General features: G+C 42.0%; 2 protein-coding genes across 2 annotated transcripts; one reads left to right on the top strand and one right to left on the bottom strand.

Annotated features, from left to right (window-relative positions):
• Positions 1-3130: 3130 nt before the first annotated feature.
• On the bottom strand, positions 3131-13097 carry cyp17a1 (cytochrome P450, family 17, subfamily A, polypeptide 1; the record flags this gene model as incomplete). Its single annotated transcript, XM_083987600.1, has 8 exons — positions 3131-3411; positions 5196-5299; positions 5975-6144; positions 9182-9400; positions 9549-9635; positions 10503-10738; positions 12549-12687; positions 12783-13097. The coding sequence occupies 8 exons, from the start codon at positions 13095-13097 to the stop codon at positions 3131-3133; spliced, it is 1551 nt and encodes a 516-aa protein (XP_083843726.1).
• A 925-nt stretch (positions 13098-14022) lies between these two features.
• On the top strand, positions 14023-16305 carry borcs7 (BLOC-1 related complex subunit 7). Its single transcript, XM_083988486.1, has 5 exons — positions 14023-14177; positions 14736-14798; positions 15948-15991; positions 16077-16097; positions 16201-16305. The coding sequence occupies exons 1-5, from the start codon at positions 14046-14048 to the stop codon at positions 16250-16252; spliced, it is 312 nt and encodes a 103-aa protein (XP_083844612.1). The 5' UTR covers positions 14023-14045; the 3' UTR covers positions 16253-16305.
• Positions 16306-21981: the final 5676 nt, after the last annotated feature.

A 21981-nucleotide genomic window follows, 5' to 3' on the forward strand; every position in this document is an offset into this window, starting at 1 on the left:
GGTGTCCCCTCTCCCCGGGACTGGTGTCCCCTCTCCCCGGGACTCGGTGCTGCAGGGCGGGGTCCGGGGGTCCGGGGGACGGGGCTCCGGTCTACAGCGGCCGGCCAACGGAAGCAGCTGTCGCCGGTGGTATGAGTGAGTGAGTAAGTGTGAGTTTGTGTTTGAGTGAGTGTGTGTGTGGGTGTTGGTGTGTGTGACCGCCTGAGGCCTCGGGGCTCGTGCGGACTGGGAGACGGTCAGGTGTATGTGAGCTGGGGGGGTCGCGCGGGGGAATTTCCATACACACCAGTGTCGAACCAATTACAATGAAAGGACAAGTGCAGGGGGGCGTGGCTTGTGTGTCAATCAGCACACCCCAACAAAACAGGTGTATGAATGGTGACTATAGAGGCACGGAAACACTTCACGCTGGCCCACATTGCTGGAGCTGGAGTTTCACACACACACACACACACACACACACACGCACGCACGCACGCACGCACGCACGCACACACACACACACACACACACACACACACACACACACACACACACAGCTTTTGTCTTTATAATCTATGAAAACACTTTAGTGCTGGGAGCAGCAGAGCAGCTGATGAGCCTGGTCAGTCTCACCCCAACACATCACAGACTGAGACAGTTACAAAGACACAGCTCAGTGGTTAGATCACATGAGTTGAATGTCTCTAGGAGACAGACACACACCAGGCCTGTTTTTTCAATGACACAAAAAGCAGTTTAGTTGTGTATTCAGATGATCATCTGTGGGCGAGGCCTCTGAAACCTCTGTGATATCAGTGCAAAGCCTCTGCATGCCAACACCTCCTTCATGTTATGATGATACATAAATCAAAAGAACATTTTCACTGATTCCAGACACTATGACATTCCAGTCACCTTATTTTGTAACTAACAGGCTGGAGGTTTTGTGCAGGTTGTTTAGACAGGAGGAAGCAGCTACAGTAGTTAAAATGCTTTTATTGTGTCTGGGTATAAGCCTATCACAGGCAAATACATAAAAAAAAAAAATCCCAATAGGGAAATAAAAGGCAGAATGGTTTCGCCACTGTGTCTTCCTCAGGGTGTGGTAAATCTTTGTATGTCCTTGTTGTACTGACAGGGCCGTTGAATAGGGGAGAAAGGTGATGATAATTCTAGGGGCCCAGCATCCAGTAGGGCCCACCAAAAACCCAGTAGTCTAGTAGTCTTCCTATGACTGAATTATTCTGCTTAGAGCCTGACTAATACTCATAGTAATGCTGCAGTAGCATCAAAACAAAGTAGGCTAAATAAAAAATGATAATATACGTAGTCTTAAAAAAAAGTGGAAAAGTCAGGGGCCCACTTTTGTATTCTTTCAGGGGGCCCAGAATTCCTAGCAACGGCCCTGTGTACTGACACCAGCTCCACAGTAAATGAAAGAGCAGAAACAACTAACATCAGTTCAATCAGTCAACACACTGTTAAAGATTATTTTTCTCATCAAACTCATCAAATACACAGTTGTTTTGAGGCAAATGACTGCTTGCTGAAAAACTGCCCTTGACGGGAATGCCCATCAGCGGTTATGAATTTACCTCGAAAACAACTCAGTCTCATAACGTTCTGTTATTATCTCATAGCGTGGTGAATGTGCAGGTCACAACTTGTCCACCACAGCGTTTTGGAGTTGTTGGATTGTGTATTTGATGAGTTTGATGAGGGAAACCAAGAAATCCCATTAGCCTCCGTAGCGTAGCTCTGAGCAGCTCGCGGCTCTGCTCCTCCGTTCTAAAAATAGCTTGCACCGACAATTAAAGGTAAAGAACCTACTCCTAAAACTATAGGGATTATGGCAATGGGCCAATTTGCCAAAACACTGAACTATTCCTTTAAACTGCTGCTGAAGCAAAGATGCATCAATATGAACATAGGCTATTGTATGAGTGACAGGCTGCAGTCTCTGTGGAATGAGAACTTTTGATGTGTGTACATTTCCCTAATTGCTGTGGAATAATTTTAATTTAAAATTATTTATTTATTTAAATTTAAATAATTTAAGTTTTCCTTCCACCACAGCTGATCCCTCCTCAGTGGTTTTAACCAGCCTCTCTGAAAGAACGTCATAGTAGAATCAACCATTTAAATAGAACTTGAGCTGTAATATAAAACAGACCTTTATTCATTCCCCATTTTCATATTATAATTTATTATGTTTCGGTGCCACCTTAAATCCCACGTTGCTTCTATTTACTGTCACCACAAACTCCTTTACAAACAAATGAAGATCACAATGAAATCTCAGCATGAATCTGTGTCTATTTAAAAACATCCAAACATAAAAACATACACTACCTGTGAATCAGGTTATTTACATTTATTAATTTTATGTAATTTGTGAGTAATTTGGAATTGAATTCCACTCCAATATTAAATCATCCTGACTTTTTATTGGGGTTCAAACAACGTTGAAGTCAATATGTTTGTAGGGAATATGAATGATGTGAAGTTTCCTACCAACATCCCAGAGATAAAGTTTTAGAGATGAAACTGACAACATTGATGTACAGCTGTGATTAGAGGTCAGGTGATAATGAATGTCTCCATAGTTTATCCTAGGTCAACATGAGTTATCGTGAACATACTGGTGATGCTCATGGACCCATACAAAGTTTCTCATAACTTCACAACCACATAAAATATATTTAGGTTTTTAAATGTATTAACAGATAAGGGTCCTAAAATGATACAAAAATAAAAGTTTGTTGACATTTTGAAAAGATGGGACAAGAAACATCAGCTGTTTCTGTCAGGTTTCTTTGAGACAGTTCCTTTCTGTCACTGTGATCTGTTGTAGTGACGAGACTCATCTGTGAGGGCATGTGTCTCATATAGTATCAACTCTGACGTGTCCTGATCACTGGGCAGAGGTGATAAATATTTATGAATCACAAGTCTGTGGATAGAGAGGAGTTTCTCCTATGAAACATTAACTGTAGGCTACTACCAGTGTAGAGTAGCAGAGAACTTGTACGAATACAAACTGTATCCACCAATCGTGTTGAGAACTATGGAAAATAATTAAGTGTTAAATAATAACTCTTGTGCATACAGATGTGACTTATATGTCCAGTTCACTGCTGTGTCGGTCTCAACATGCCTGGCAGCTGCTGCTCTCCCAGCCAGGTCGGGGCGTGGCGTTCACTTTGTACTTGGCCGGCTGCAGGACTACGCCGAACTTCCCCTCTAGACTGGGCAGAGCGTGGCCCGGTGGGACGGAGAGCGTGAAGTGCTGCAGGATCCAGGACAGGAAGAGGAAGAGCTCCATCTTAGCCAAGGCCTCGCCCAGACACACCCTGATCCCCGCCCCGAACGGCAGGTAGCTGGGCGAGGGGATGGACAGACCCGTCCCGTCGCTGTTCAAGAAGCGACCTGCAGAGGAGGATGAAGACGGGGATGTGAGTCAAAGCAACACGACCAGACCTCATGTGCAGAGTTCAGCTGATGGCTCTCATCAGATCTGATCCACGTATGAGAAACAGTTCAATCTGACATTTATAGATATTTTGGGGCATTTTTTCCTTTAATTGACAGAGCAGTGGAGAGGGACAGGAAGCTGGGGAGAAAGACTGGGGGAACGACACACAGTAAAGAGTCGGGAATTGATCCGGTGATCACTGCATTGGGTGATGCAAACATGGGATGTGCTCTTAAAGGAATAGTTCACCAAAAAATGAAATTCAGGACTGTTTAGGCTGTAAAAATGTCCTAAATGACGTTGTTTCCAGTAAACTCTGGACTATTTCCTTCAGGACACTTGGATTGCAGTGGACGAGCAGTGTGGAGGAATATTAAATGGTTTTTGTGTAGTTTTATGGACATTTTTAGGTGCTATTACTCTCATGTAAAGTTTTGGTTGGACTACGAACCGGCCTCCAGGGTCTCCAAATGCACTTTGAGGAATAAAAAACTACTCCGGAGTATTCATCAGCATGAGGGTGAATTTCATTTTTTGGTGAACTATTCCTTTAACCACCCAACCATCGAGCATCCCCACAATCTGATGTTTCTATGAAACAAAAATATAAAAACTCTGAGTTCCATTGAGTAAGAGTGAAACAGCTGCTCTGTTATATTTTATATTTCTTTTTTAACTATTCACAGAGTTTAGTTTTATTCGTATTTTATCCTAAATGCAACTTTTTTTTTTCTTTTTTTTTTTGGGATATATAGCCTATATTTTCCGGTAAATAGTGTTTTTGGTACCTTTGTATGTAGTATTTTTGTTCCTCCTGTGCCTTTATACATGTTTATATTTTTTAGGTTTATTTAAGCCAAGGCAAAGTCTTGGCAATAAATAGTTTATCGATATCTCAGTGTTCACTACAATGACAATGACAATGACAATTTAAGGTGAAGTGAGCTGAAACAACTTTTTATGTTTCATGTGAAGTCTGGATTATCTTGAGTAATTGAGGTTGTCTGAAAAGACTCATTGCTGTTGCTGATACTTTACTGCAGTGTTTTTCAACCTTGGGGTCGAGACCCCATGTGGGGTTACCTGGAATTCAAATAGGGTCGCCTGAAATGTTGTGAAATGTGAAATGAAATATATTTTTTAAATTATTACAGTAATTATTATTCTTTTTAAAATTATGATTAAAAACACCACACACAATCTTAAACAACTCCTATTCTATACTTCGAATATAAATCAATTTCAAATTAAATGCAGCATATAAAAATATCTGAGCTGGCGCATCCTGACTGACATCACTTGACTGCATGTGATCCCGGGGTCGCCAGAAATTTGTGATGTCACAATGGAGTCAAAAGCCAAAAAATGTTGGGAGCCACTGCTTTACTGTCTTGTGTGTAGCTGAAATTTCACAGGGGACATCCAACAAGCTCTAGACACGATTGAGTTTATGACTTTCTCAACATACTGATCGTCACGTAGAGTTTCAGTCTCAGGATGTTTTTCCTCCACTGAGACCTTTAATCCCTGGATAATTGAGGTGGCTCAGGAAGATGATGAGGTCATGTTCCTTAATAACAATAAGAGTGGCCAGAGAGGGCTTCCTCTTTTATATTGTCATCGTTAATGAGGTTCTTTGACGACGTCAGGTTAAAAGAATATGAAGCAGTCTGTATTTATTTGCCAGAGGCCAGAACGGCTCAATGAGCTCCTCTAATATAATGAAGCTTCCTCTCACCGGGGTCAAAGAGCTCGGGGTTTTTCCATTCCTTCTCATCGTGGTGCAGAGACCACAGGTTGATGATGACTCGAGTCCCCTTCCTCACACTGAAGTCCCCGATGCTACAGAGCAGCACAGAGACACAGGAGGAGTCGTCAGTTTAAAGGGATAGTTCACCCAAAATTAAAATTTCACTCATTATCTACTCACCCTCATGTCGACTAAGAGCTGTGAGAATTTTCAGAGTCCTCCGTCCCTTCTCTGAGTTACGGGGGGGTCCGCGCAGCAGTATTTGTCCATATAATGGTTACAAATGGATACCAACTTTCTTCGTCCAAAAAGACACACCAAAAAACATCCAAATACCTCCATACTGCTCATCTGTAATGTCCCTCTTGTAATGAAGCCCCAACATGAGAAATTGTTCCACCAGTCGCGTGATTTGCACTGACATAGGAAGAGCAGTGAACCGAGACACTGGGAGCTTCCACTACAAACAAGCTTGAAATATAGACTTAGATTTTTTTCGGAACAATTTCTCATGTCGGGGCTTCAATACAAGAGGGACATTACAGACGAGCAGTATGGAGGTATTTGGATGTTTTTTGGTGTGTCTTTTTGGACGAAGAAAGTTGGTATCCATTGACAACCATTATATGGACAAATACTGCTGCGTGGACCCCCCCGTAACTCAGAGAAGGAACGGAGGACTCTGAAAATTCTCACAGCTCTAAAACTATCCCTTTAACGTATGGACATGGACTTGGACGAGCGCTGTGGAGCTGAGCTGAGCCTACCTGGTGTCACTGAGGGCCACATGCGGGATGAGCAGAGGGGCCACGGGGCGGATCCGTAACACCTCCCTGATGGTGGCCTCCAGGTAGGGCAGGCTTCCTCTGTCGCTCAGCTGGGGGGACCGGCCTGCCCCCACCTTACTGTCCAGCTCCTCCTGGATACGCCTCTGCACCTGAGGAGGATATAAATTCCAAAATAATGTTGTTTTTCAGCCTGTATCAGACAGCGGGCAGCGAGCGTGGGGAGGGAGTGGGGTTACATGTAGCAAAGGTTCATGTTTGCACTTGACTCGACAGCTATGAGGTCGCCCTCCATGAATTTCACAGGTCGTAAACACAGACTTTTCTCTCCCAAGCCGTTGTGCAGCAGCTTATTTCCTGACATACAGTGCTACAGACACGTTGTGGTAACAACTGCTGAGGGTGAGGCATCTGTGACACCACCACCAGGCTTCTGCAGAGAGGAGGGGGGGAGCAGATTTCTTTCAGAAATCATAAATAATTTCCTCTTATCGTCATTTGACATGTGTATTTTGTTTGTTGCATACTATTGTTGTTGATATTTGTATAGTGTAAGGTTTATTTTTGCTGGAGACTCTTGGCCAGGTCATGTTTGTAAATGACAATTTGTTATGTACTTGCACTTTCTACTGCAATCCTGCATTTTTTTATTTTTTTTTAAATTATTACCATGGGTTATTTATTGTTTTTTATTTATTCTATTCTCAATGCACTAATTTTTACTATTTTATGTCTTGCTGTTGAATGATGTTGTTTATTGTGCAGCTGAGAAACTGAATTTCCTTCGGGATAAATAAAGTAGGCTATCTATTACAAATTACAAATTTATGCTACCCTTTGGGGCAGACAATAAATCTATCTATCTATCTATCTATCTATCTATCTATCTATCTATCTATCTATCTATCTATCTATCTATCTATCTATCTATCTATCTATCTATCTATCTATCTATCTCAAGCATTTTACCTGGATAAATAAAGGTTCAATTAAAATAAAATAAAACTAAATCTAAAATTTTTAATCTCTTGAATTACTCACAAAACTGTAAGCAAGACTCACAGAGGGAGAAGAACTGAACTACTGGGCTCTCCATGGACCATAAAGGTGGAACAGATGACTTTGGGTTAGCATCACAATAAAAACATAGGGAAGGTGCATCCTCTCCAAGATAAACTAGTGCCAGCCACTACATAGTCTGTTACATAGTGGGGTCATAGCGACATCGAGTGGACACCAGAGGAACTGCAGCTTCAGGGTCTTCAGTTCTTGGCTCATACAAAGACGACCAGTTTCAATTTGTTTGGTTTGGCTGTTTTGTTATTTTTCTTTGTGTTGTGTTCTTTCCCTAGGACTGAGATGACCTCTTGTCCTTTTCAATGACCTGTATTTCCTGAACATAATTGGAGTTTGGCATCACTGCCTTGAATGTAGATTTGACTTGAGGTCCATCACCTGTGTCAAAATGTGACACTCCCAGTCCAGCCTATAGAAGGCTTGTTTGAACATCATGTCTCCATTTGTAACTGTGTAATCTGTGGCTATGTGGTGGAAATTTTGGTGGAGTCTTATTCTGTGGAAGTCTGTTAGAGTGATTAGTGTAACCTATTGTACCCTGGTGTGTTAAACCATCTGTAGGAAGTGAGAATGATCAGTTGACCACAAGATAACCATGTGACTTGTTATGACAGTATTGTATATGCCTGTAGGGTAACATCTGAGAAACATGTGTTGTATCTTGATTGCTTCATTGCCTGTATCTTATCCTATGACTGTAAGGTGATTGCCAGAGGAAAAGAAGTCAGTAAAAGAAGGGGCTGCAACAGCTACTTAGTGGGCACCACCCTGAGCTACTAGACTGCCATGTTTTTTGACTCTCCGCAGGCAGGCTTAGACATTTCCACAACAGCTACATGACTGGACAACATCACCAAGACTCTATACACCAGGGGCACCGTGCCCTGCTGCTCGCCCCGCCCTCTGGTCCAGACAAAATAGTGTTTTCCGACAGACTAATTAACAGAACTAACTAACAGAATGTTTTTCACCCTACATCATTTCTATGAGGTGTCCAGAACAACATACTAAAAGTCCTAAGAAATCCTAGTTGGAGAAATATGTTTAATTCTCATCAATCCAAGACTGATTTACTGTATAAAGTCTACAGTATGGTGCCAATAAGCCCAGACCACAATACACCCCAATGGGGCTATTTTTTTTCCTTTACTGCTAGCGCAATGCAACTTTACACAATGAAAGTATCTATGAAATGTAAAAATTTTTGTATTACAAGTTTCTTTGAAAATGGATAGCCTATGAATATGCAAATGAGCAATACACAAATGGAATATGACCAAAATACACCCAAATAGGCTTTTTTTCTCCTTTACTCCCACAATGATCACTGAAACTTTACACATGAAATGCTTAAAGTTGTGTAAATGAACTCAACACTTATTGACTTAAAGTCAAGAAGCCATAAAGCCGCAAGCAGCAAAAACAGGGGCCAAATAACTAACACATTCATGTCCATTCAGTAAGTTAACCTATGCATACAATCTGAAGTCACTTGCCACACTTACCTGGGTCACTAGTTGCCACAAACAGACTTATATTGACCTTGAGAATTGATTGCACAGTCTTGTCTCCAGTAGCTTTCAAAATCCATCTTTTATTAGCGAACAAGCCTTACCTAACGACTTTCCCCCCAATTTGCAGAGAACATCAGAAGAAAGTCAGAATACATTAAAGTATTCAACGACTGTGTGTGATGTTATGTTCAACTACATATGAGCGGGACTAAGAACTTAGTTATTTGGCTCCTGTTTTTGCTGCTTGCGGCTTTATGGCTTCTTGACCATAACTCAATTAGTGTTGAGCTCATTTGCATATTCAAATTAATTTTCCAAGAAACTTGTAATACAAAAAATGTTACTTTTCATTGTGGTGGGAGTAAAGGAAAAAAAAACAAGCCTATTTGGATGTATTTTGGGCATATTCCATTAGTATTGCTCATTTGCATATTCAAATTCATTTTAAAAGAAACTTGTACATTGTGATAGCAGTAAAGGGAAAAAAGCCCCATTGGGTTGTATTGTTTTCCTCATAGAAATGATGTATGGTGAAAAACATTCTGTTACAATGAGTTCTATTTTTGGGTCCAAAATGAGCTAGATTGCCTGGACTCACCTGTGGGTGATGGATGAGGTAGATGACGGCCCACTTGAGCACGGTGGTGGTGGTTTCCACGCCGGCTCCAAAGATGTCTCCTACAGTCATGAGGAGGTGGTCTTCGCTGAGCCCCACGGACTCGGCGCCGACCTCTGCCGTGTTGTTGTTCTCGGCGCTGCGTTTGGCTCTCAGCAGGGCGTCCAGCAGGTCCCTCTGCACATGGTCGCTGTAATCTGCCTGGGAGGGCAAGGGGGCAAGCATGTCAGTGTACGGTACACACACACACACACTGATACTCTCAAGTAGCATCGGTGTATCGTGACAGTGATCATGGAGCAAACACACATGTTGAGTAGAGGAATGTAATGTTGAGAGAAGACTCTACCTTGTGTTCATCGTATTTCTTCTGCAGGAGTTGGTCTCTGATTGAAACACACTGCTTTAGAAGACTCAGGTCTGCATTGGGAAAAACCTGTGATGGACGGAGAGACAGACACTGATGAGGTTTGACTGAACCCAGCTGATATAAGGACAGGGGACAGGGCCGAGACACACAGATAAACATATTCACATTCACACCTACAATCACCAGTTAACCTCAACGTGCCTTTGCTGTTGCAGCTCCAAAACTATGGAACGATCTGCCTCAACACATCAGACAGGCCTCTTATCTGCCGGTTTTTAAAGGGATAGTTCAACATTTTTGCAAATTGACCCATTGCCATAATCCCTATAGTTTTAGGAGTAGGTTTGTTACCTTTAATTGTCGGTGCAAGCTATTTTTATATATTCAAATAACCATTCAACAATTCAGCAATGCAACAATTCAACAATTATTACGTACTTATACGACCACACATCAACTGAACAACAAAACAATCAAAGACAAAAAAACAACAATACACATTACTACAACGGGGAGGCGGGGGGTTAAGCATCAGGGTTATCGTTATCTTGTGCAGGCACAGAACATTTATCATTAAAATAATCAATAAATGGCTGCCACACATTGTAGAATTTCTGAGTACAGCCTTAAGAGGAATACCTCAATTTCTCCAGCTTCAAATGTGCAAGTGGTGCAAGCTATTTTTAGAATGGCAGAGCAGAGCCACGAGCTGCTCAGAGCTACGCTACAAAGGCTAAATGGAATTTCTTGGTTTCCCTCATCAAACTCATCAAATACACAATCCAACAACTCCACAACGCTCTGGTGGACAAGTTGTGACCTGCACATTCACCACGTTATGAGATAATAACAGAACTTTACGAGATGGAGTTGTTTTCGAGGTAAATACAGAGACTGCACATTGTGTACTAATGTGTTGTTGGTGTTGTCTACCTGTAACCAGGGGAAGATGTCCACCAGGCTGTCCTTTGCCACAGTGTCCACGATGCCCTGGCTGTATTGCAGCATGGCCTCGAACTCGGGGTCTCCCCTGCGGTAGGAGGAGTTGAAGCAGAGCGCGCAGATCACGTTGGTGACGGCTCGAGTCAGCTCAGGAGACAGGTCCAGGGACAGTCCAGCAGCTGCTGCCTCAGACAGGACCGAGCACAGAGACTGGGCCTCTGCACAGACTGAGCAGGACAAGGGGGGACAGACCATGATCACTCACTGACACTTAATCTTAATACTTGGGAGCCACAGAGAGAGGAATGAGATAGAAACTACAGAGGGGACTTACAAGTTTTTATGTGATGAATTATTGAAAATCATAAAAATAAAGAATATCACCAGGCTGCTCCTTTAAGTTGTGCACACCACAGTGAGATAGCAGAAGTGCAATGCACAGTCAATAAAACTGAGAAGTTCACATTTCAGTCATGTATTCTATCATCAGGGACAACACACATCCCCAGCATGGATTATCCAACAGCCAAGTTCTGCGACAGTTTCATCCCCCATGCCATAAGACTGCTGAACTCAAGCACCTTTTAATTCAAACTGCACTTTATACTTGGTATTTTCACTCTATTTATCTATATATTTATTTGCACTCCTGCCTTTTTAACTCTATTTTATCTATTTTTATTATTATCAATGACAACACTGCCGTTGGAGAAACAAATGCAATGAAATGTTGTTCTGTGCATCGCTTTGTAGCCTACGTGAATGACAATAAAGTATTTCAGTTCATTCTTTTTACCTGTCAGAATCAAACATGGAAAGCACACTAAATATCAAAAGTATAGTAGCCTACTCATGCTGCAGAATAACACCTGCTATTGTGATGTTATATTGACTGAATTATTACAGAAACATGTATGTAGCATTTTGGATAATATTTTAGGAACTGATTGTATTTTATTCTCATTAAAACACTAATTTTCTATTGTAATAATGCTGACATGTTAACATTGATAAACATAATGACATAAGAACAGCTCTTATGCCTCCATCATAGTCCTGGTACTTTCTACTGGTTCGATGTTGACTGAGTTTACACTCGTACTGTCTCCAGGAGATAGTCACGTCCTCCTCTATAATCAAGCATTGGTAACAGCTTTCACTGTCTCTCTGCTCAGTTTTTACATGTCACCAGTTTTAACTGTCAGACATGAAAACATGAAACAGTGTTACAGTGATGTTCCAGCTTCACAGCTCGAGTCTGTTGAGTTCTTCCTTACACACTTTCAAATTATTCCATAGATAAGTTTTGGTTTGCAGATAGAAAACTGATGCTTTAAAGGGATAGTAGCATTTTCTTTTTTAGTGGGGTTGTATGATCTACAAATAGCCCCTAAGTACTTTAATTGCAGTAGAAGACTCTCTACACTCCTCCCGTTAGCAACGCCAGCCCATAGCCCTGCCCAGAGATTTACAACATAGGCTACAGTGTTGTGAACAGACCCAAAGAAACGACCTATTTTCGTGGCCTAAAATAGGTTTTACCTGGAAAAAAATACACCGTTCCATTGTTTGCTATAATATAATTTTTTCCAGCCCTTCAAAGTGCAGGAAAAACACAGTTTTTATTTGGACCTAACCAACTGCTGATCGGCGGGCGCTAACCCTGGGTGGAGGGATACGTGATTTGGTTAAAAACTGCGTTTTTCCTGCACTTTGAAGGGCTGGAAAAAATGATATTATAGTGAACAATGGAACTGTGTTTTTTTTTTTTCAGGTAAAACCTCTTTTAGGCCGTGAAAATAGGCCGTTTCTTTGGGTCTGTTCACAACACTGTATGTTGTAAATCTCTGGGCAGGGCTATGGGCTGGCGTTGCTAACGGGAGGAGTGTAGAGAGTCTTTTACTGCAATTAAAGTACTTAGGGGCTATTTGTAGATCATACAACCCCACTTAAAAAAATGCTACTATCCCTTTAACTGATCATCTGTTTTAGACAGAACCTCCACCACTCATCACCAACACTGTTTGCTGTACTCACTGATCTTCTCGAGGGAGGCAGAGCCATCTCCAAACATGCACAGAGCTCCGTGGACTATTTTCCTGTGGAACCTCCAGGTAGCACTGTAGTCTCCAAACGCTATGTCTTTCCCATCTCTGGTCAGAATGTCTGTGGTCACCTTCATCGCACAGGACAGGGATGGAAAAGGAGAAAACATCAGTGATCACTGCTGCTGAGAAGGAGAAGAAGACATTGAAGAAGAGGTATACCCACAGTTCTGGGTCTTCCTGCAAATATTTTCCCTTTCTTCAGGAGAACTTCCTTGGCGTCTTTGTACTGGTTCACAATGACGGCAGCGTGGGAGCCCATCATCAGAGAGTACGTCTGTCCGTATTTGCCCTGCAGTTCTTTGAAGAGTACATGAGGAGGGTGAGGGCTTCGCAAACTCAGCAGACTGCCAATCAGGGGTAGAGCCGGGAGGCGTGGTGGCTCCTGGGGGCCACGCATGGATGATCTGAGCCTTAACTGCACTGCTAACAAGGCCAGAGCCACAGCCAAACATGCACACAGACACAGAAGCCAATCCATGGCAGCAGCAGAGGGACTCTGACAGAGTGGTGTGGGATCAGCGGAGGCCAAGCATCACAGAGAGAGAGTTGTGCGGGACGGCCCTGAGCTGCTGCAGTGACATGCTTTTATGCTGCTCCTTCAATGCCACATCCTTGACTGTGAACATGTAAGGCGGTGCCAATTTAAACAAGATAAGGCAACACTTAATTTATTGGCTCCTTGCAAAATACAGGAAGAATATTTACACTAATTACATTGTTGTATTGAAGTACAAGTTTACAAGGCACTTACATTTTGGACACACCACCTTAATGTGCACAAGATGTGATACACCATCACCCATATTGGAAGCTGCAAATTGAGAAGTTAATATATGTTTAAATTATAAAGCAGGTCTATGTTCCATATTACTACTGAGAAAGTCAGATTTGTCAAATTTGTTTCAAACGAGAAACCAGAAAAAATGAACACAGATCACATGTAAAAATGAAAAAAATAAAATAAAATAAATAAAAATCTTAAAATGCTGCCAGGACCATCTGTGACTTTGTGATGCCACAACCAAACAGTGACCCACCTCAGCCATCCTTCAGTAAACAGTGAGCTTCTCAGTGTTGTTGTTGCTACAAAACGCCCAACAATACTGATTAGGCTGTGTTGTTGCAATTTGCAAAAAAACAAAACAAAAAACAAGCATCATTTACAAGGACATGCTTCTTTGAGAATTTCTGTGAGTAAAATAGATGATTTGTAACAATGAATGAGGTGAATCAGTAGCTAGGTTTAATAGTGAACTCTTCACATTACGTGCGAGTGATAATACAACAGAGAGTTAATTTATCAACCTAAAATTTATAGTATTGATTTTTTTTCTGGTCTGAAAGTTAGTATTTGGCGCGATTTTCTCGGACGCCTTGCTGTGTCTTTTGACCCTAGTCGCTCGCCGTCGCTAAACCAAAACAGAAAATGGCGTCAGTGGAGTCTCAGCCGCGGTTCGGCCAGTCTGTCAAAGGTTTATTATCCGACAAGGTGGGCTCCTGCAGCGGGGATGTGATAGCGTTGACCCGTCAGGTGCTGAAGGGCTCCCGCAGTCAGGAGGTGAGGCGACACGAGAGGGTTTATCTGTTTTCCTCGGAACAAAGATAGGAACGCTGATACGCGGAGAAAGAACCGGAAGCTTCGCCCGGGTAGCGACTCTGTTTTCAAAATAAAAGCCCCAGGCACGGACTCTGGTGACAGGAATTTAATTTTGACACTAGAGCTTAAGGGTTTGTTTTCGTTAACTTGATAAAGAGAACAACGTTAACGAGGCTCTGTAACCAGGTTTTTTAATGTAACAAGGTTTAATGTAGCTAAACGCCAGATAGACGCATGTAACGATTAGTTAAATGATTAAAACGTAGACCAATGGTAGCGTTGGTCTAATCATGAAACCCGGAAGCCAGTGCAGAAGACAGCTTCACAGCTCTGCAGTCAGACTGGTGTCTATTTATCATTTGTTTGCTTACAGTCTATGTTTGTTTGAGGCTTTTCAGATTTCCTGTTCCACTCTCTGAGCTGAGTTTAAACTAGTTCTAAGGAGAAAATGACTGTCACATTGATACGATATTAAAAATCATGAATTGATCCACATTGCTGCACATTTCTCTTCTTCAGCTTCTTGGTCAAGCAGCAAGAAACATGGTGATCCAGGAGGACGCCATCCTGCACTCTGAAGATGTGAGTATGAACAGGTGCAAATGGTCTCGTGTCTGCACTTTATTAGATATTAATATATGTAGGCTAGTTCCTGTTTACCAATAGGCACACTTTTCTTACTCATGCAGTGCTTTTCTACCACACACACACTCTCACATTCATAAACCAATGATACATTGGGGGCAGTTGGGGTCATTCTGCCCTATGGACACTGAAGTGCAGTCTGGAGGAGCCTATACAAAAAGCCCTTTGTCCCAGAAGCTGTCAACGCAATAAATAAGATCAGAATGCGGTAGCTAGGTACTCTGTTTACTCCTGTTTTTTCCTTTGCTGAGGGTTTCCCTGCACAGCAGGTTCGTACTGTGGTGTGCTTTATGAAATTATGTGGGCCTACTTGAATGTGTGATGTGTGAAGTACAGTTACTGCCATAGGCTATTTTATACAGTACAGGCCAAAAGTTTGGACACACTCAATGCATTTCCTTTATTTTCATGACTATTTACATTGTAGATTCTCACTGAAATTCCACTAATGAACCCTGACAAGGCACACATGTGAAGTGAAAACCATTTTCAGGTCAGGTTCATCTCTTGAAGCTCATCAAGAGAATGCCAAGAGTGTGCAAAGCAGTAATCAGAGCAAAGGGTGGCTACTTTGAAGAAACTAGAATTGGCAGAGATAGAGGAGGAGGAGGAGGAGGAGGAAGAAGGAGAGGAAGAAGAAAAGAAGAAAGAGAAGACAAAGAAGAAAATACGTGTTTTCAGTTATTTCACACTTTTTTGTTAATTCCACATGTGTTCATTCATAGTTTTGGTGCCTTCAGTGAGAATAAAGAAAACACATTGAATGAGAAGGTGTGTGTCCAAACTATTGACCTGTACTGTATATATATATATTATATATTATCCTTGAAATGTTTTTTACTGTGTCATTGTGTTCTGTTTTGTGAGACATGTCTATGGTGAAACCAAAGAGGAATTTACTCTGTGGATAATAACGTTTTTGAAATTGAAATTGAAATTGAATCAAACCTTTTTATTTGTGAACTTTAACAGCTTTAACACAAAGGTGCAGTCACACAGGGTTGTTCTCAGTCTCTGAGAGGTAACATTCATTATTATTGTCTGTCTGGTTCTTTTAATCCGCCATCATAATGTTGTGTCTTCCAGAGTCTGAGAAAGATGTCCATTATCACCACACATTTACAGTACCAGTGAGTATCAGTCAGCATTGATAATGTGTAGCTCATCGTCTTTTGTCCAAACTAAATATAGTCTGTCTGTCTGTCTGTCACTCAGGCAGGAGGCCATCCAGAAGAAGTAAGTCTAAACACTGACATCACTGTCTCCTCAGTGAGCCATAACACACACACTGATGACGTGCGCTGCCTCTCACTGTTGTGTGCTTGTCTCCTTCCTCCAGTGTGGAACACTCTAAAAACCTGCAGGACCAGCTGAGACACCTGCTGAAGTGAACCTCTGAAGGCTTCCTCTGTTAACCAACGCTGGCTGAGCAGAGCTGCACCACATTTCTGCTTTAAAGGGATAGTTCAACATTTTGGCAAATTGGCCCATTGCCATAATCCCTATAGTTTTAGCAGTAGGTTCATTACCTTTAATTGTCAGTGTTGTGTATTTTTAGAACGGCGGAGCAGAGCTGTGAGCTGCTCAGAGCTACGCTACGGAGGCTAATGGGATTTCTTGGTTTCCCTCATCAAACTCATCAAATACACAATCCAACAACTCCAAAACGCTCTGGTGGACAAGTTGTGACCTGCACATTCACCACGCTATGAGATAATAACACAACGTTACCAGACAGAGTTGTTTTCGAGGGAAATTGCTTGCTGAAAAACTGCCCCTGACAGGAACGCACATCAGCGGTTTTGCATGAATATACCATTAGCCTCCGTAGCGTAGCTCTGAGCAGCTCACGGCTCTGCTCCGCCGTTCTAAAAATTGCTTGCACCAACAATTAAATATAACGAACCTACTCCTAAAACTATAGGGATATTGGCAATGGGCCAATTTGCCAAAATGTTGAACTATCCCTTTAACACTGGTACAGCTGGGACTGTGAGGTGCTGCACGCCGCAGTGTGTGTGTGCGCACATGAAGGCCAGTGGCAGGACAGGCCGGTTACACACGCATTCCTCTGCAAAGCAGCAGCCATGGAGAGTTTGTTCTTTTGTCTGTCATGTAAAATATTTTGATCAGTTTTATTAAATGATTTTATTTAATACCTCTGTGTTATCTTTACTTCTCTTAATGCCACAGGCAGCTGTAAGACATGAGTTGTGAATAATTTATTCCTCATCAGTTACTGCAACATTGCTTGGGCAACTAGTCACCAAACAAAACTGCAGTGAGAATCATTGCCTCCACATCTCATCTCAGTTCAGATCTCCTACGGAGGTTCCAAGATGTGGAATTCATTTCCTCCCTCACTCCATTAAACCCATGTGTCATTTAAAAAAATTAGTGAAACATCTTAATCTTTTTTATTAGTAGTATTTATATATATTTTTTAATTTATATCAAACATCTGCATACACAAACGTACACTCACATGCATACATATACTGAAATTGATAATATAATACTCACAGTAATAATAATAATACTATAGTGGTAAATGAAAAAAAAAAAACAGATAAATAATAATAATTAGTAATAAATACCAGAAAAAAAATAAAATAAACAAAACATTGGATGTTTAATTATGGTGTAGGTTTCTCCAGCTCTTGTTTACAGGGAATCGTAGATTAGACTCCATACAATAAAGAAACATCTTAATCTATCAAATGCTTAATATATTTTAAGTTTTAAATAGCGTGATGTGTGTGTGTGTTTCGTGTAATGACAATATCCGTTTTTATACCTTATAAGGGAAGTCCCAACTAGGGATTTTTTTTTAACTTCCCTGCATGTCTGCTTTGTCCAATGTTATTATTTTAATGGTAATTGTATTACCCACTTTTAATATGTGCTAGATAAACAAAACAAAACAGACCATATTCATGATCTAAACATGAAGAATGTTGCGATGCTGGGAGACATTAAATATCAAACAGTGACGGGGATCCTGAGGAAGGAAACACTGAGTGAATCTAATGTGTGTGTTGTGTGTGGGGAAGTTTTCAGTCTGCAGTGAGGACTGAGGAGAGACAACACACCTCTTCAGTACATCCTCCATCCTTCATCATAACATGATGAAGTGAGGACTTCTACATACAGATTGTATTGTAAAGGTCTTTCATTGGCTGCATCATCAGCTCAGACTCATGATAAGCAGGTAGAGGAACTGACTTATCAGCAGGCTGAAGGCCGGACAGCTGCTTGACCCTGGCGCTGTCCCTGAGGCCACGCTGCTGAGTCTCGTCACTGAACGCTGCACGTGTTCCTCTCCGCCACACCAGAGCTCAGCAGCTGATCAGGGAACAGGCCGAAGGCTCCTGGGGCCGTCCTTCAGTGGCGACCAGCAGGCTGCATGCAGGGGAAACACGTATGGGATCATAGAGAGCAACATGTGAGGGAAAACACGCAGAGACCTCTTCACTTTCAGACCTCTTCACATGGAGGAACTTGAACTGACTTCTGATCCCCCTGAAAGAATACCAAAGTGGGCCCCTGACTTTTCCACTTTTTTTCTACATATGTATCGTTTTTTATTTAGCCTACTTTGTTTTGATGCTAATGCAGCATTACTATGAGTATTAGTCAGGATCTTATGCAGAACAAATCAGTCATACAAAGATTAGATTATTGGGGTTTTTTGTGGGCCCTACTGGGCGCTGGGCCCCTAGAATTATCATCACCTTTCTCCCCTATACAAGGCCCTGACTGACACTAATTAAACTGGACGCCATTGGATAAGACTTTTTGTGCTGTTGTACACTAGAGGTTTGAAACCCAGGACCCCACAGACTCAGATAGAGAAACAGAACTTTAGCTATTCACTTCAATTCATTTTTTCCAGTAGCTCATAAAAACAACAACAACCACCACTTTCACTCATCCACACAACACATAGCCTAAACAATAGACAACACAAATGCAAAAGTTTGGACATCCTTGGTCAAAATTTCTGTTAATGTGAACAGTTAAGCAAGTGGAAGATGAAATGTTCTCCAAAAGGCAGAAAGTTAAAAATGAAACACTTTTTTTTTTTTTTTTTTGCTATATTTGAATCAATATCAGTGTATAATGTTGTTTTCTACAATATTGGAGTGAAAAGGGGAAACAAAGCAGCAGCCTGTAATAGAATGGGAAACCCAGGAGACTTGAGCTGTGTGATAGTTTCCAGTGGGGGGGGGGGGGGGGGGGGGGGGGGGGCTACTAGCTACTAACTATGCAGGGTGGCCAAACATTTGCTGTGGGCCATTTTCCTTTTCTGTCAATTTGAAAATGTAAAAAATGAAAATAAAAATGAAAAAAGGTAAAATGTCTGTAACTTTTTACCTTTTGGAGATCATTTCATCTTCCACTTGCTGAACTGTTCAAGTTAACAGAAATCTTGACCAGGGGGGCCCAAACTTTGGTGCCATTCTGAGCGGCGCATCTCGCATGACTTTGACAAGTAGTGGTTCAGATTAAGAAATCATGAATTTAGTTGTTGGAGGCTAATTGTCTATATTATATGTCACACTTCCTCTATGTGAGGATGAATCAGTGCTGGTGGTGGACAGGAAGTGATGAATCTTGTCTCTACTAGTGATCATTTTTTATAAAGAAGCTCATGAAGTGCTTATGACAGAGAGCTGTAGTCTGATCTGACTGTCAGACATCCTCTCTCGTTGCTTTAGTTTGCAGGTTTTGGATCTGAGTGTCATTCACACTGGGCCTGCAGCTCTATCAACCTGTTATGAGATGTTATATCCAGTTATTAACTTGCTCCCATTTGGCCTCTGCACAACCAGACAGGCATCTAGTGAAGACATTTTTTCCTAATGGTGTGCAGCCCCGAAATAACAGAACAAAAACATAATATGCAGGGAGCAGCGCCGCGGCCCCACGGGGGACCGGTCTGGCCCAGCTCCTCATCACTCTGTATATACAGTGGACTGAAATACAACTCTGATTCTGCCAAATCCACACACACACTCAGATGACACGGCTTTTGTGGCGCGTCAGGAACGGGCAGAGGAAGAGGAGCGCGGGGGGGTCTGGTGATGGCCTTCAGAGAATGAATCAACACTAGGTGATGTGGACAAGGCCGATGAGTTCAACCTGTTGTCCGACAAGTCTGACGGAGGCTCACCTGTTCTCAAACAGGGAGGCTCCTGATCCTGTGGAAAACATCACATCATCATGTTCTGTACCGAGCAATCAGATGCCCTCACATCACATCACATCATGCAGCTGCTTCAGTCTTCTACATGCTCTAGACTAGACCCCCCTACACCAGTGATCATCAACTGGCGACCCGTGGGCCGAATCTGGCCCGTGACTGGATTTCGGAATTTGTGAGGATCAAAAAGAAAATATCTTGTGGTGTCAACTATTAAAGCAAACAACAGAGATTGAAACAAACTTTATCAGAAAGAGGTCATTGTGAGCTTGACATTCCACAACACATTTGTGGAACAGGAGATGCTGCATACTTGAACCTCGTGTTGGAGCCAGTGACGGGCAGTGGAGTCGACACACACAATTTTCCAGTCAAAATATCTATAAGCTACTGTATCACTCCTGGTGGCTGACCGTGGTACAGCTGATAGGAGAAAAGAAATAAAGACGTGAAATATTTCAGTCTGTGTGTAATAAATCTACCATATTTGAACTAAACTACTTAAAGGGATAGTGCAACATTTTGGCAAATTGGGCCTATAGTTTTTGGTGTAGGTTCGTTACCTTTAATTGTCGGTGCAAGCTATTTTTAGAATGGTGGAGCAGAGCAGTGAGCTGCTCAGAGCTACAGACAGACAGAGTTGTTTTCGAGGTAAATTCATGCAAAACCTCTGATGCGCGTTCGGGAGCAGTTTTTCATCAAGCAGTCTCTGCATTTGCCTCCAAAACAACTCCGTCTCGTAACGTTGTGTTATTATCTCATAGTGTGGTGAATGTGCAGGTCACAACTTGTCCACCAGAGCGTTTTGGAGTTGTTGGATTGTGTATTTGATGAGTTTGATGAGGGAAACCAAGAAATCCCATTAGCCTCCGTAGCGTAGCTCTGAGCAGCTAGCAGCTCTGCTCCGCCATTCTAAAAATAGCTTGCACTGACAATTAAAGGTAACAAACCTACACCTAAAACTATAGGGATTATGGCAATGGGCCAATTTTCCAAAATGTTGAACAATCCCTTTAAATCAATGAACTTTTGCATGGCCACTGTTTGGCCTCTCTCTTCATCCTCCTGTTGTGGTCGGACACAGTTTAATTAATTCAAATGTTAATGAAGATCGGCTGACAGATGACGAGGACAGCTCTTGTCAGTGTTGTATGTTGTACGTGCAAGCAAATGTATTGTCATGAAAATGTGGCTGCTGCACAGATGGAGTGAAGCTGACTCTATTTAAAACATGTTGCGCATCTCTGTACACTGCACATCTGTGGTCAAACTATAAAAAAAACAAATGGCAAACAAAGATATGAGAAATTGAGAATATCGCTCAAGAGGCCCAGATGGGTTCAGTGTCACATTGCACGTCTGAGCACTGGAGGTACTGGTACAAAGGTACAAGTTGTTAGAGTACTGTGTTTTTGTATGGACCTTGGCTTGTCACAATCTAAAAAACACGACACCCACAGATATGCCACTGCACGTTACTGGGATTGTATGAATAACTTAGAAAAGTGAATCATCAACAGGGAACAGGGAAATGAAAACACAGCTACAACATTGCATCAGAAAATTTAATACAAACATCAGTCATGACTCAAACCGTCTCAAATCTGTTCAACACAAAGGCAACATTTAAAATCAAAATGCAACTTCAACACATGCATCGACAGTTGCGGATAAAAATACATTCATTTGGTTCACTTTACACTCGAGTTATGTCTGATTATCAAGGCTGAAGCAGGTTTTTCCAAGCGGCTGACGGTGACCGCTGTCGTCAACACGGGCATGCACGACAGCTCTGAAATCAATCAAGTAAGAAAACTGAAAAGAAAAACTGCTCTGAGGTCAGTGTGACTGCTCACTTCTGGAGACGTCCACTCTGAAACCGTCCCCCCCCCCCCCCCCCCCCCCCCCCCCCCC

Source organism: Trachurus trachurus (assembly GCF_905171665.1).
Source record: "Trachurus trachurus genome assembly, chromosome: 15".
NCBI classification, from domain to species: Eukaryota; Metazoa; Chordata; class Actinopteri; order Carangiformes; family Carangidae; genus Trachurus; species Trachurus trachurus.

What these genes read in the sequence shown, in the direction of transcription:
- borcs7 (XM_083988486.1), top strand. Translation starts at nt 14,046, where the DNA reads ATGGCGTCAGTGGAGTCTCAGCCGCGGTTCGGCCAGTCTGTCAAAGGT. An exon ending in CCATCCTGCACTCTGAAGAT is followed by an intron (nt 14,799 to 15,947) that starts GTGAGTATGAAC and finishes TGTGTCTTCCAG; the next exon opens with AGTCTGAGAAAGATGTCCAT. An exon ending in CAGGAGGCCATCCAGAAGAA is followed by an intron (nt 16,098 to 16,200) that starts GTAAGTCTAAAC and finishes TCCTTCCTCCAG; the next exon opens with TGTGGAACACTCTAAAAACC.